Genomic DNA, 12,579 nt, shown 5'->3' with positions numbered 1-12,579 from the left:
AGGTAGGCAAAAATACATGCTTATGAGCTTCCTGTGGCAAAATGCATTAAAGCTGATAAAGATTACAGAATGCAACACTTCTTACCCCTTCTGCCTTCTGAGGCACCCCTCTCCCCCATACCTATATGCACATGCGTTCCCCAGAATTTCATCCAACTATCCTGTCTTATTGTATTTGTTTAGCAACACTTGGAGCAGTGAGGCTATGGTGGCAATGGCCACAATGGCCGTTTTAATAAGCTCATCCTTAGGCTGCACATGATTGCTACAACAAAAAAGCTTTCTTGAGCAACTGCTCAAGACAATGTCCGTGCGCTTTCACTTAGACATACTTTTCCCAGAATAATCAAGGGAAAGCAAAGAGATTGCCACCCTGGTCCTCCAAGCATGGAAAATAATAATTTTTCCTTGGCTTTTGTTAAATTACTTTTCCCACGCATTTACTCTTCAACCCTATCCTTGGGTCAGCTTAGAATGTCGAGTGGTCTAAGTATGATGAATTTATTACTTTAAACTTTGCAGACCACAGTATAAGGAGAGTGAGGTAATGGTGTAAGCAATGTGGAAAGACTTGAACATTTTCTAGTTTAATTATTGGATATATTTTGAGGTTTCCAAAACTTATGTTTTTTTAAAAAGGATCAGTTTGGCTAGAGGACTGAAACTGGATCAAATCCATCTTGCATCCCCACCTAAAAATGAGAATTGGGTCTACAAGTTCAGAGTCTTGGGGATAGAAGTCTCCCTCCTCATACATAATTACATATAGTTTCTGAAGAGGTGAAATGTCACATTATGAAGAGATGGAAAATACATTAGGAGAGAATGAGTTCATCTTCCTGATACAGAACAGTCCCTGCACGGTAATGGGATTATGACAGCGTTGGACATTTGAGAACATCTATACTGCTGTCTCTGCTCTATTTGATTTGTATACGAATGGATTTCTGTTCCCAGTAATGGCTTTCTCTGAGCTACTGCAAACTCTAAAATGGGAAATAAAAATGGAATTTGGGGAAGATAGGACCTGCCATAATCACTCAGTGACATTGCAGCTTGCTATGCAGACAAAAATACAGAGGAGGTACTGGGTGGTAACACTTGTGGAATTCTCCAAGAGACAAAAAATATCTAACAGTAGAGGACAAAGTTGTGGCATAGTTTGCGTATCTGCCATTTCTACCTGCAGGTGGGCAGGAGACAAGGAGTTGGTGGAAATTTTGCTCTGCCCCAGCATCCTGGCTAAGGAAAGATGCAGAGAGGGATGAAACCCTGTTAGTCAATTTTTACTGAAGAGTGTAGCAGATGACTCATCTCCATAAACCCCTTAGGCAGGGTAAATGGTAAAACTGCCTTCTAGCACAGGTTTTTCACTGCACCCTTCACTGATGTTGACCACTGCATTCTTTCTGATGGGCAGTGACCTGTCTTATAACCATCTAGTGTAAATGTATAAGCAAGACTCTGAAACATCTTTATATACATACAGACTAGGTAATAGTAATATTACAAATATGTAATATTGCACATATATAGACATATACTGTACCAAGCACTAGCAGGACAGCTCTCTTGTAATGTGGTTCAAGCTGATTTATATGCAGTGTAACAGATGACTAGACACATTTTTCTGAAGACCTTGGGCCTCTCTATAGGTACTGGCAGCTCTGTAAAGCTTCACTGCCATTCTTTGAACAACCTAGGAAGAAAAGTTATTCCTAGGCATATAAAGTTTCTGTAAGTAAGAATCAATTTAATTTACAATTTGTAAAACAAAATAAAACAAAACCTCCACATTAAAAAAAGGCAAAATTCAAATTTCATAAAAATGCCAGCGATCAATAGATTAGACACACATATGGGGTAAGATTTAGACAGGATGAATTTGCTTTCACTTTTGGAAAGAAAGCATCATTTTTAGGAACAAGAAAAATGTGGGATACTTGGAAAGTAATGGGCACATAGTGGACAATCCAGACTTGATGGAATTGATCAATTTGTGAGCCAAGGATGTTTTGTAGGCAGCAGGCTTCAAGGACGCTTTGCTTGTGTATACATATTTAGCTAACGATCGCAAGAGCATTCCAGACGCCTTTAGAAGGCCTTGAACAGAATAAACAAGAAGACAAAAAAAGAAAGATACCAATTAGAAGAACACAGGTGCGCATTCCACGATAAAGGGAACTTGGCACGAAGAACCTCAATTCGGCAGTTTATCTTGACCAATTAGACTGAGACAAGTTTCGCATGTTTTAGTTAATACAACCAATTATGTCTTATGTTTATGCGCGTGTACAGTGTTGATATAACCAATCATTAGGTGTAACTAGGCGCGTGGACAGCACATGCTAACCAATCTCTAATTTGCTTATGCGTGAACAGTAACTAGAATGAACATATAAACCGAGCTATCTTGGCAATAAAGTGGCATCTGCTTGATCATATTGATTGTGTGCAGTGTCTGTGACTTCCGCGTCAACAAAAAACTCCAACTTAGTGTTGTGGAATCAGAAAGGATAAGCAAGAAATCAGCATGAAAATTGAATTATAATGCATAATAATACGGTTCTGTTTGTTAGAAAACTAAATCTTGGTAGTAACTCATCTTAAGAGCCACACTTCAGTTGGAGTGTGTATACAACTGTCTCACCAGCCCAATCCCTAGTTACTGCTCTTATCGCTCCTTTGACACATAAGCTGTACCACCACTTCTGCACACATCGTACACTGCCATTACCCATTCTGGCAGGTTTTTACTACTTTTAGATTGGCTTCTATGGCTAATTATGAATCTCATTCTGAATATCTTAATCCATTAATTCTGCAAGATGTTGCTTTTGGACAGAACCCATGGACTTCACAGGGGTTTTGGGAAGGCTCAGGAGATCACTGGTACATACCATCTTTCTGAACTGCAGCAAACAGGAACTTTGTCTAAGGCTCTGGAGAGGCACTGAATGCTGCTTTCTGCACTTTCCTGTTATATTTCATGACTCATAAGAACACTTTGACAGAACTCCACTCCACCACAACTGAAGTGCAGTGTTTACATACAGGAAGAATATTGATGCCTTAATGTAGGGATCAGCTCAATCTCTTTTGCTCATCTGTCTCTAGTAGGGCACAAATGGCACACAGTAGCCCACAAATATACCATAAAGAACAAATATTTTGGACCTATGATACAGTTTATATTTATTACTTTTACTGAAATCACAGAATCAAATGTTTTAAGATTACAACTGGTAAATTATACATATGTAATGGTTTACAAAACAAAATATTGGCCTTCAATGTGTCATAGTACAGTGTAGACCTTGTACAATTCAGTTCAAATGAATTTATATTTTGCATAACATTATGATGTAAACTGGCTGACATAGTAGTGCTCTAAAAATGTTAACTCTATTCGATTAGACACATACTAGGATGAAAAAAATTTTGTGACACATCTTGGTTTTTCAAAGGGTACTGGTATTTCAGCCCAGTTATCTGTAATGCACAAAGTGACACTTTCCAGAATATGCTGACACCAACAGAGGATATAAAGTGGCACAATGAAATTAACTAAGCAAAACCAAACACTGCACTTTCCTGTTAGTCTTCCCTACAATGCCTCTCGTTTTATTTTATCTGTTTGTTAGGCAGATGATCTGACAATAAAAATTAAATGGATTTACTGCTATACAGGAGTATTACGCTGTCTCCAACTTATTTGAATTCATTATATTATTTCCTGTATCTGATGGGTTTTAACAACGCATATAGGCTTGACTGTCAATAAGTATGTTTCATATGATAAACTATCTGAAAATTTCACAGTTCATATCATAAATTGTATAAACCAGTTCCTATAAATTAAAAGACAAATTGTGCTGTCACTTAAAGTGGTATAAGTCTGAAGCAGCTCCTGCAAAGCCAAATGATGTAATGAAGTTCTCTGAATTTACATAGGTATAACTAAAATCAGTGTAACTATTTCACCCTGTGAGTGGGAGTAATGGAGACCCAAATATTTGTGTATATATGTACAAGTATGTGTTCATATATACACAAGTATACACATGCACACACGAAAAATATGTATTTGCATTTAGCCACAGTTAAGTTATACATGTGTCCATGTATGTGTTTCAACATGGACTATGCAAGGCTGATGTACATGGAAATGATTTTAGTGTCCTTACAGTGACCGTGAGCCTCTACAGACAACTTCAGGGCAAACGACATTGTGAGTTTTGTTTTTGACCTGCAGCTCTGCAGTGTGCAGAGCAGCAGGACAGTATCAAGATGTTTGGTACAGTGTGTCTGGAGAGAAGTTCTTACACCACTCACTTGGAAGACTAAGAATATGTCTGGGGCATTTCAAATTTTGTACGCTATCACTGAAAACTTGCACTTGTAATAGAACCTTCTAAACCCCAAAGCTACATTTTGTAGTGCCAGCTGAGGTCCTGACAATTTCTCTTACATTAAGAGTCATTACCAGTACACATGATAAACCAGAAATATCTGCATTTGCAACGTTATTCGAAACAAGAATGTTGAACTAGCTTTACTATACAAGCTAGTAGCAGTGTACCCACAGTAAAAAAACCCTCTTGAAAATGTTACCTATGACAAGTATGACTGCAATGATGCACTCTGGCCACTCTATAAAAACTAATCAGTTAACTAAAAAAAGGAACAAACCCCTCCAAGCCAGCAACTCTTTTTCTGAAAATTGCAGCCTATGCTCAGAGAATCTAATTTTGGCTCTTGACAGAGGGTCCGTCTTCCTCAGTGACAAAGAATGCCACATTAGCGTGAGGAGAAACACTCACCTGAACACCTTGCTGAAACCCCATAATTATTAATGCTTCATCCTTACAAATCCTGTATAAAGCCTGCCCTAAAGATTGTCAAAGTCAAGGCTGGCATTTTGGAGTGGGTCTTAAGTGAGCAAACATCACCCACTGGCCATCACAATTTCATCTAAAGCCTTGTGGCTGGCTCTGGGTCTTCAGGAGTGCCTGGATGGCAGCAAGCACTGAGCAGAGAGGCTGAGCTGGAATTTAACTTGTGTGAATGTGGGCCCTGATAAGCAAGATAACTTTCAACAGTTGGAAATAGATTATTTGTGGTCTGTAGTACTGCCCTTATGGTGAAGTGTAGAGAAGTAATCTGTATTGTTAAATAAACTGACTGTAGAAAAGTTGTAGGTTTGTCTATATTGCATTTTTTTCCTTACACTGGGCCCAATACAAGTTCCCTTGAATTCAGCAGTAGTTGGACTGGATGAAAAGCAGAAGCAAACAGGTATTGTTATTTTCAAGGAAACACTGGGAACGCGTGCTTTGCTGTCTTTTCTGTGTCTAACTTTGCCTGATGTGGTGCAAAGAGCTAAAATACAATGAAGTAAAATATTGCAAAGCCTTCCAAATTGGGCTTTTGACTTTTTATAGCCATATATACATATTTACATATGTATATAAATGGTGGAAAGACTGAAAAAGTAGCTTTTTTAATGTTTCAGTCTTCATAAACCAAATCATACATTGTTTCATCTATGTTTTAAAGAGGCACACAAGAGTTTTTCTGTAGTGATTTCACCTAAACACAAGAAGCTGCATGACAGAAGACTCCCTTGCCACTCTGACAACTCAGAGAAACTTCATTTGCATAGAGAGGACTCCCATTTACTAGAAGCCTGAACTTGCTCCCATTGAAGCAAAGAGTAAGACTCCTACCAGCTTTGGTGGTAAATCACTGAGGCATGCAGCATGAACTGCATGCACCTGTGCGAAGTGAGTCTGTTGTCTGAGTTCTTTAGGAGCTGGTAAGGGTTTTTTTGGTCCAGAGACCTTTATGACTTGCTAGTTGAGAGATTTTAGAAGTAAAGCATAACAAGGAGCTTTGAGCATGAGGTGTCACAAAATTAAAAATCTACAACTTCTCTAAGAAAAAGATAATAGCAGAAAAAGAATATACATCTATACAGTGTGCACACATGTATACACATACACTCCTGTTTCATGCAGAAAGCTTTCTAAATAAAAACATACAAAAAATAACCAGTGCCATACATTATGTAAACTCACAAGGCGTACTTTCAACATAAATCTGAAGCATAAATTAAGAGAGCGAGAAAGAGAGAGACAGAGACGATAGCAAAACATTTTAAATATAGAATTTGCACAATTGGTATTTTTGTTAAATAAGAATAAATAAATTCATTACATCCGTTCACATACCAGTTGTAAAAACAATAAATTATTTTATTTTTTCAGTGCTGTGTTGCTTTTTTTTTTTTTTTTTACCGTTGTGATTAATCCACAAGATTATTCCCTCTCCCCCTTGTGATAAAACTGTTTCCACAGGAGGGCAGCTAAATTTAATTTCTTGTACACAGTCAAATCAATGATGACAGGCTTTTTCCTAGTGAGACTGTCTTATTTGAGAAGCAGATGCTCTAAAAACCACTAACGCTTAGGGGTGCAACTCCACCTAATGGCACTGGAGATGTGTCCCAAAAAGTCATCAGTGAATTTAACACTGAGGATTGCTGATTTCTATCGAAAGAGCAATACTCCAGGTTTCTATCCCCTAGATGCATTTTATGAATCCTGTTTGCCAACGATTGGTGGTAATGTAAACAATGACATAACAGTGTGAGAGACAAGGAATTTAGTTGAGAACAGAAGTTGAAATGACGCAGTCACATACCTTGCACCAACTTTTCATTCAGCAGCTACATGAAATAGCTACGACTGACAAAAGCAAGGTTTGCAATTGGAGTCTGATTACAAAAAGCAGCTAAAAAGCAAGTGTTAACTAGAGCAGGCTGACCTAGTTTATCTTACACCTTCAGGGTTGCTTCCTTGGTCTGTCCCCTTTGCTCTCTCACCATATAAAGGCAACTGCTTTTTTCACATGTTAATTTGCTCCATTACTACGCTAGTGAAAAGGGAAAAATCACTATAGTGGTTTGTTCTCATATTTATTTACTTTTTATAAATAAACTTTTTCTATGAAAAAGATACTCTTGATCTAAGGAAGCTTTAAATTTATACCCGCGTATGTATTGCTCTTCTGGAGCCTGAATAGCATCCAAAAGCCTTACTCATCCTGCTGAATATATAATAAATTATTACTATGATGCAAACACAAATACTCGCACATTCTGTCTCTATTATGATAAAACACAGGAAAAACAAATGCCACTTACTACAGCAACTGTATGCTGTGACAATTGTTAAGTCTCCTTATTTTTCCTCTCATGATGTGTTCTATGTTATGAACTTTTTTGAGAGGTTCTAGAACACCTGCAATACATATATAAGTATAAAAATCAAGACACTTCAAAGTGATCTTATGTTAATAGGCAAAGAAGGCATAAATCTTAACTTTCCAGAATTCTGCAAATATTCAGAGCCTTGATCTCAGTTCTTAGAGTGGGATCACAGATTAAGTGGGGAATTTTCCTCAAGATCCACAGTTTTGCATAGGACTACTACTACTAAGAAGGCCACACCATTTTTGAAAGCTGAAGATGACTAGTAACATTCATTGGTAATTAATTTTGACAGAGGAGGAGGCCCTGCCCCTCTTACTGTTTATTTAGAACAGGGTACAAAAACAGGTACTTCTCCAGGTTACACACTTGTAGATGTAGCAATTCTATGCTGTTTTGAAATCATCACATGCTTTCTAAGAGTACACAGAAACATGCCACAGTTGCAAAAACATGTTTGTGTCAGCCTGGAGTGAGACCTGCCCTTCTTGCGACACATGCCAACAAGTTTTCTCTACTGATTTCATCATTGGGATTTTCAGAAGGGCCTGGGGTATTTCAGTGCTTGAGTACCACTGACTTACAGCTGTAAGGCTTGTCTGAAAATCCTCCTGCAGTCTCATACTCTCCTGTGTGGATGAACGAGGGAATAAAAGACAGCTGGGATTCTATTTTCATCAGTGTATTTTAACCATTTCTTTTGGTACCTGTTTTCCTAGGGCTTAATTCAAAGTTTGCTGATATGAAAGGAAGCAATTTTAACAGGGTTGCTATCAGGCCTCCACCTGTTACCTGCATAAGGTGAAATGCCCATCCTCGGTCACAGAACTTCTACCAGACAATGGGATTCAGAAGTTGCTGCCAATGAAAACTATTACCAGCTACTGCCTGTACCGTGGAAACAGTCTTATTGATATTGGGCAAGTCCTCCACATCCTGATGTGGTTTGACTTCCTAGTGACCCCTCTTCCTCCCAAATGTGGTAGATATACAAAACATGAATGCCTTCTATAGCTTTAAAAAAACCCCAAAACACACACAAAACAACCAAAAAAGACAAATAGTTACAAACTTTTGCTGGTAAGATGAATACCAGAGTTAGGCATGATGGACAAAACAGTGATAAAATATTAACTGCTTGCTGTGTTTTTTTGACCTTTATAGCCTCTTCAAAAGATGTAGGTACATTACACATTGTTAGATTCAAGGTGGAAGCTATAGAGAAAATAACAGAGAAAGCAGTTGTACACAGCCTCAGAATATCTGAGTTAGAAGACACTTGATTATCTTACCTGTAATTTTTGGTTCTCTAATTTGTTTCTACAAAATACAGTATGCCTTTGTTTTATGGAAGGAAGAAGCTAGCAGCTATTGTTCATCGAAAACAAGGACCCCAAGCTGTGACACAGCTGGAAATTGTGGAAGGTTTACAAGCAAAGTGTACACAAATTCCTCCTAGCAGCCAAATCTCCTTCTGTGTGTGTCTGACATACACATGTTGAGGAGTTGCTGATGGTGCTGGTATTTGAGCAATGTACATGTGGGGATCCTTGGTCTGCAAGCTGCTGCAATGCTCCTTCTGAGAAGTCTTGGTGGAAACACAGTATTTGTCATAGAATAATGATCTGCTGTCAGGAAATTCCTGGCATGAAAATGTGTTTCCTTTTGTCAAAACCAAAAGGTATTACTTTTTAAAACCAGCAGCAAGCTCTTCATTTTCCAGTAAAACATCTGCGGCCCTTTCTGAAGAATGGACCAAGTCCACAAGGGCTGCAGATATACTTTGGTCGATCACTTTGCTTATGTAGTTTGTCTTTTGATTTTTTAATAGAACCAAGTGATATAAAGTGACATATCAAATGAAAGATATTTACAAAACAGTATAAAATAAGCTACTGTGGTATCATGGATACACGTGACGTTTTCTAGGGACATACTGTATTAGAGGTAGGTGAAAAAGGGGAGATGATTCTGTAACCTTCAAATATCCCAGGATCCTCCATTCACTAGTTTTTCTTCTTTTGCATTATTTTATTTTATATTTTTGCAGACACAGAGGGCTGATAACAACTTTAATGCTTAGTTTTTTGACATATTAAGATCACCCTACTATTATTTAAAGCAGTGCACATCTTCATTTGGTCCAAATAGGCAGATTCTGCCCATAATTTGAGACTGTATGTAAGTACATTGAAGCCTTTGCTTCTCTCTGTCTGGGGAGACCTAATACCAGTATGTCAACAATGGCTTATTCGACCTCTTTTAAAGAAGATCACAACCACAGGTTAACACTTTTTCAACAAGCACTGTTTAAATGCTGACGGTCTCTGAGAGAGAAGACATCCCTTAGCTAATTTTCCATGCCCGTCTTTGCACTGGACAGTCCTGGTGTGCCATCCTGTGTCGCATGTTCGAGAACAAGAAAGCCACGGCCCCGTAACCCAGCGGGGTTGCATGAGCTGTGGAGATACTTTGCTGCTGCTGCTGCTGCCACTGCTGGTGACAGAGTTAGTCATTTGCCCTTGCTTCTTTGGGACGAAGAAACTATAGCGGACATCCACTGGTTGAGTTGGATCAGTCGCAAGTATCTGCACAATAAGAACCTCTTTTGTGGCAGAGTGTCCCATTGCGTGCAAGAAATCATCTTTGTGACTCCAGCCGCTGTAGTTCATGACAGTCCCATTGATGTCAATGATTGTTTCTGAAGTGGAGATCATATATTTTCCATTGACAAGGTACTCACCGTTTTTCTTTTTCAGGGCCAGGTAAGCAGTGAACCTGCTCTGGTCCTTAGTCTTGAACTGCCGAACTTTGATGTGGGTTGCCCCTTCTGGGATTTTCACTACATCTGTGTAGCCTTTGCTGAATGAAGGGAAAAAAAACCCCAGAGTACTCAGTAGCTAGCGTGAAATAAGCCTCAAGTCTTAGCAACGCCTAATGAAGTCACTGGCATGACACATCTTGCTCTGTTTTTGTTCAGGCCCTGAATCCATCTGGCTTAAGGCTCATCTAAGATTAATTTAACCAGGTTCCACTGTTTGTCTATTGTATTGTTCTTTATGTTCTTGAAGAAATTTCTACTGCACTTATTTCAAACTGCTTAATCTTTAGCTTTAGTAATGACTTTAACGTGAGTCAGATACAAGAGGAATGAAAAATAACAGATAGCTTATATTTTTCAGCAAAGGGTGGGAGATATGAAATATGATGCATGCTTTGCCTGCCAAGGAAAAGATAATGAGATACGCATTGGTTACAGCTGTTTCTTGCTGTCTTTGCTATAATGATGATTAAGGAAAGCATGAGCGGAGTAACAGCTGGGCAGAGGTACCTTGGGAACATTTAAAAATAATCTTAATCACTGAGAAAAAATTTGTTTACTTTGAAATTCACAAAGCCGAAGATTAATTGTCAAGTGTCTAATATGAGGTGCACCCAAATGTTTTAATTTGTACCATCACAGAGTTCTCTCTGTTGCTTCCTATGAAGTATCTTAATTCAGATTTAGAAAAAGATATTTAACTCTTCTACTGAAAGTGACAAGCATTCAAAACCTGCAAGTGTGCTGAAACTTATCACTATCTCAAGAATGTTACTTATTTTAACTTTACTGATATATAGAAAAAAAATCTAAAGACTATACATAGCTATAAGCTACCAGCTAGACTTTGGAGACATGTATTTTCATTTCTAAACCTGTGACAAAACCATTCTGCAAGTATCTCATATCTGAAAAGTTCAGTGCTGAAACTTCTAGAAAGAAAAGAATGAGAAAATATACTAAAAATATATAAAAGTGAAGGGGTCTCCTTTGGGATTGTTTAAAGAACAGACTGCTAATTTTAGAGAATTTTTGGCTGCACAAGTAGAGACTGCACAGACGACAGATTAAACGCTTCTGCTATTCCCCTGCTATTTCCAGCAGTTATGGGACAACAACTAAAACTCTATTGATTTAGCACCTTCATAAAGCTGAAGGAATATGGTGCGAAAAACAGGCTGTGGGGGACTCTGCTCTACAGCACTGCACAAATATTTTTACGTAACAGTTGCCAAAGTAACTCTGTTACAACATGTTATTAAAGTTACAAAATCACTTGTTCAAAAACTAAAAGCAATGCTGGAGAATTCAAGTCTTCCTGCACAAAGAGCTGTAACACTCCATGTGCACAAAGAAGCACATGCAGGCTTAATTCTCCTCTTTCCCAATTTCTGACAATTTGGCTTTACAGCCTTTTAAAAAAAGTTCTTAAGAAGCAAGTTTTCCAGAAGATCATGTTTTGACTGCTTTAAAAGAAAAAAGTACAAACAAATGTTGTTATGGCAATTGTCTTCAATGGGAAATACTAGTTTCCCCTTGTACATGTAATAGTTTCCCTGTACATTCAATGTACAGATTGCTACAGTTTGGCTTACAATGGACAGCAACACAGGAGCTGCTATTTTTTAGTGGAGGAAAGATAATGTTACTACAGCCACTGCCCCTTCATATATAAAAACAGTTTACAGACAATTTATATTTCACCATTTTAATGAGGGCTTTATTTTAAAGTCAACTACTTGCATAAGGGAATTGTCTTAAATAATATGTCCAGTAAAAAATAAATCCTCGTCAATCCAAAATTCAATCAAAATCAAGTTAGAACGTACTTGTTATTGACAGGTTGACTATTACTTTCTAAATGGGGCAACTTTTTGAATGCATTGAGGTTGAATTAATATTTTACTCTCTGACCAGTCTCATTTCAGTTAAAGGTATGATTTGAGGAGTAAGATGGTAACTTCATAGGAAAAATTATAATAGAATCTCTCAATTTCCAAGTATATCTATGCTACAAATCTGGCCTCGCTGAAATTCATGGAGTCCCTTTAACATTTTTGCTGGAGCCTGGATTACAGCACAAGGTTCATTACTGAATCACAGGAACTATATCTCACACTGTTGTCTTCATTTAGACATCCCAGACATTTCAATATTTACAAATTGGAAAAGATTTGGTTTATATAATTTCTAATTTGGATGGAAAGTCATTCTTTTTGACAGAGGTGTTTTGGCATCCTTAGGTGAGTAATCATTGGTTTACCAGGAAGAACATTAGTTATGTTTATTTTTAGAATAAATTCACTCTCAAAGCCATTTTTGACTGCTATTAATCAGTATGTCAAAATGTATAGAAATAAAAGGTCATTCCAGGAGTCAGATTTCAACTTCTGGTAGCTTTCAATATGCTATGTAAGAATTTGGAAGATATAAAACAAAATCAAGCATGAACTTTTTAAAAGATGGTACACTAATGCAGTCACAG

General features: G+C 37.7%; 1 protein-coding gene across 1 annotated transcript in view; it reads right to left on the bottom strand.

The window, feature by feature from the left end:
• Positions 1 to 3,169: 3,169 nt before the first annotated feature.
• The window catches only part of ADAMTS5 (ADAM metallopeptidase with thrombospondin type 1 motif 5), a 47,542-nt gene continuing 38,132 nt past the window's right edge, over positions 3,170 to 12,579 (bottom strand). Inside the window, exon 8 of the mRNA XM_052794044.1 lies at positions 3,170 to 10,135. Coding sequence (XP_052650004.1) covers positions 9,559 to 10,135 — 577 coding nt within the window. The 3' untranslated portion in view covers positions 3,170 to 9,558. The remainder of the gene's footprint in view (positions 10,136 to 12,579) is intronic.

Source organism: Harpia harpyja, chromosome 8, assembly GCF_026419915.1.
Source record: "Harpia harpyja isolate bHarHar1 chromosome 8, bHarHar1 primary haplotype, whole genome shotgun sequence".
Taxonomy (NCBI): Eukaryota; Metazoa; Chordata; class Aves; order Accipitriformes; family Accipitridae; genus Harpia; species Harpia harpyja.
This window is presented reverse-complemented; position numbering and strand designations above follow the sequence as displayed.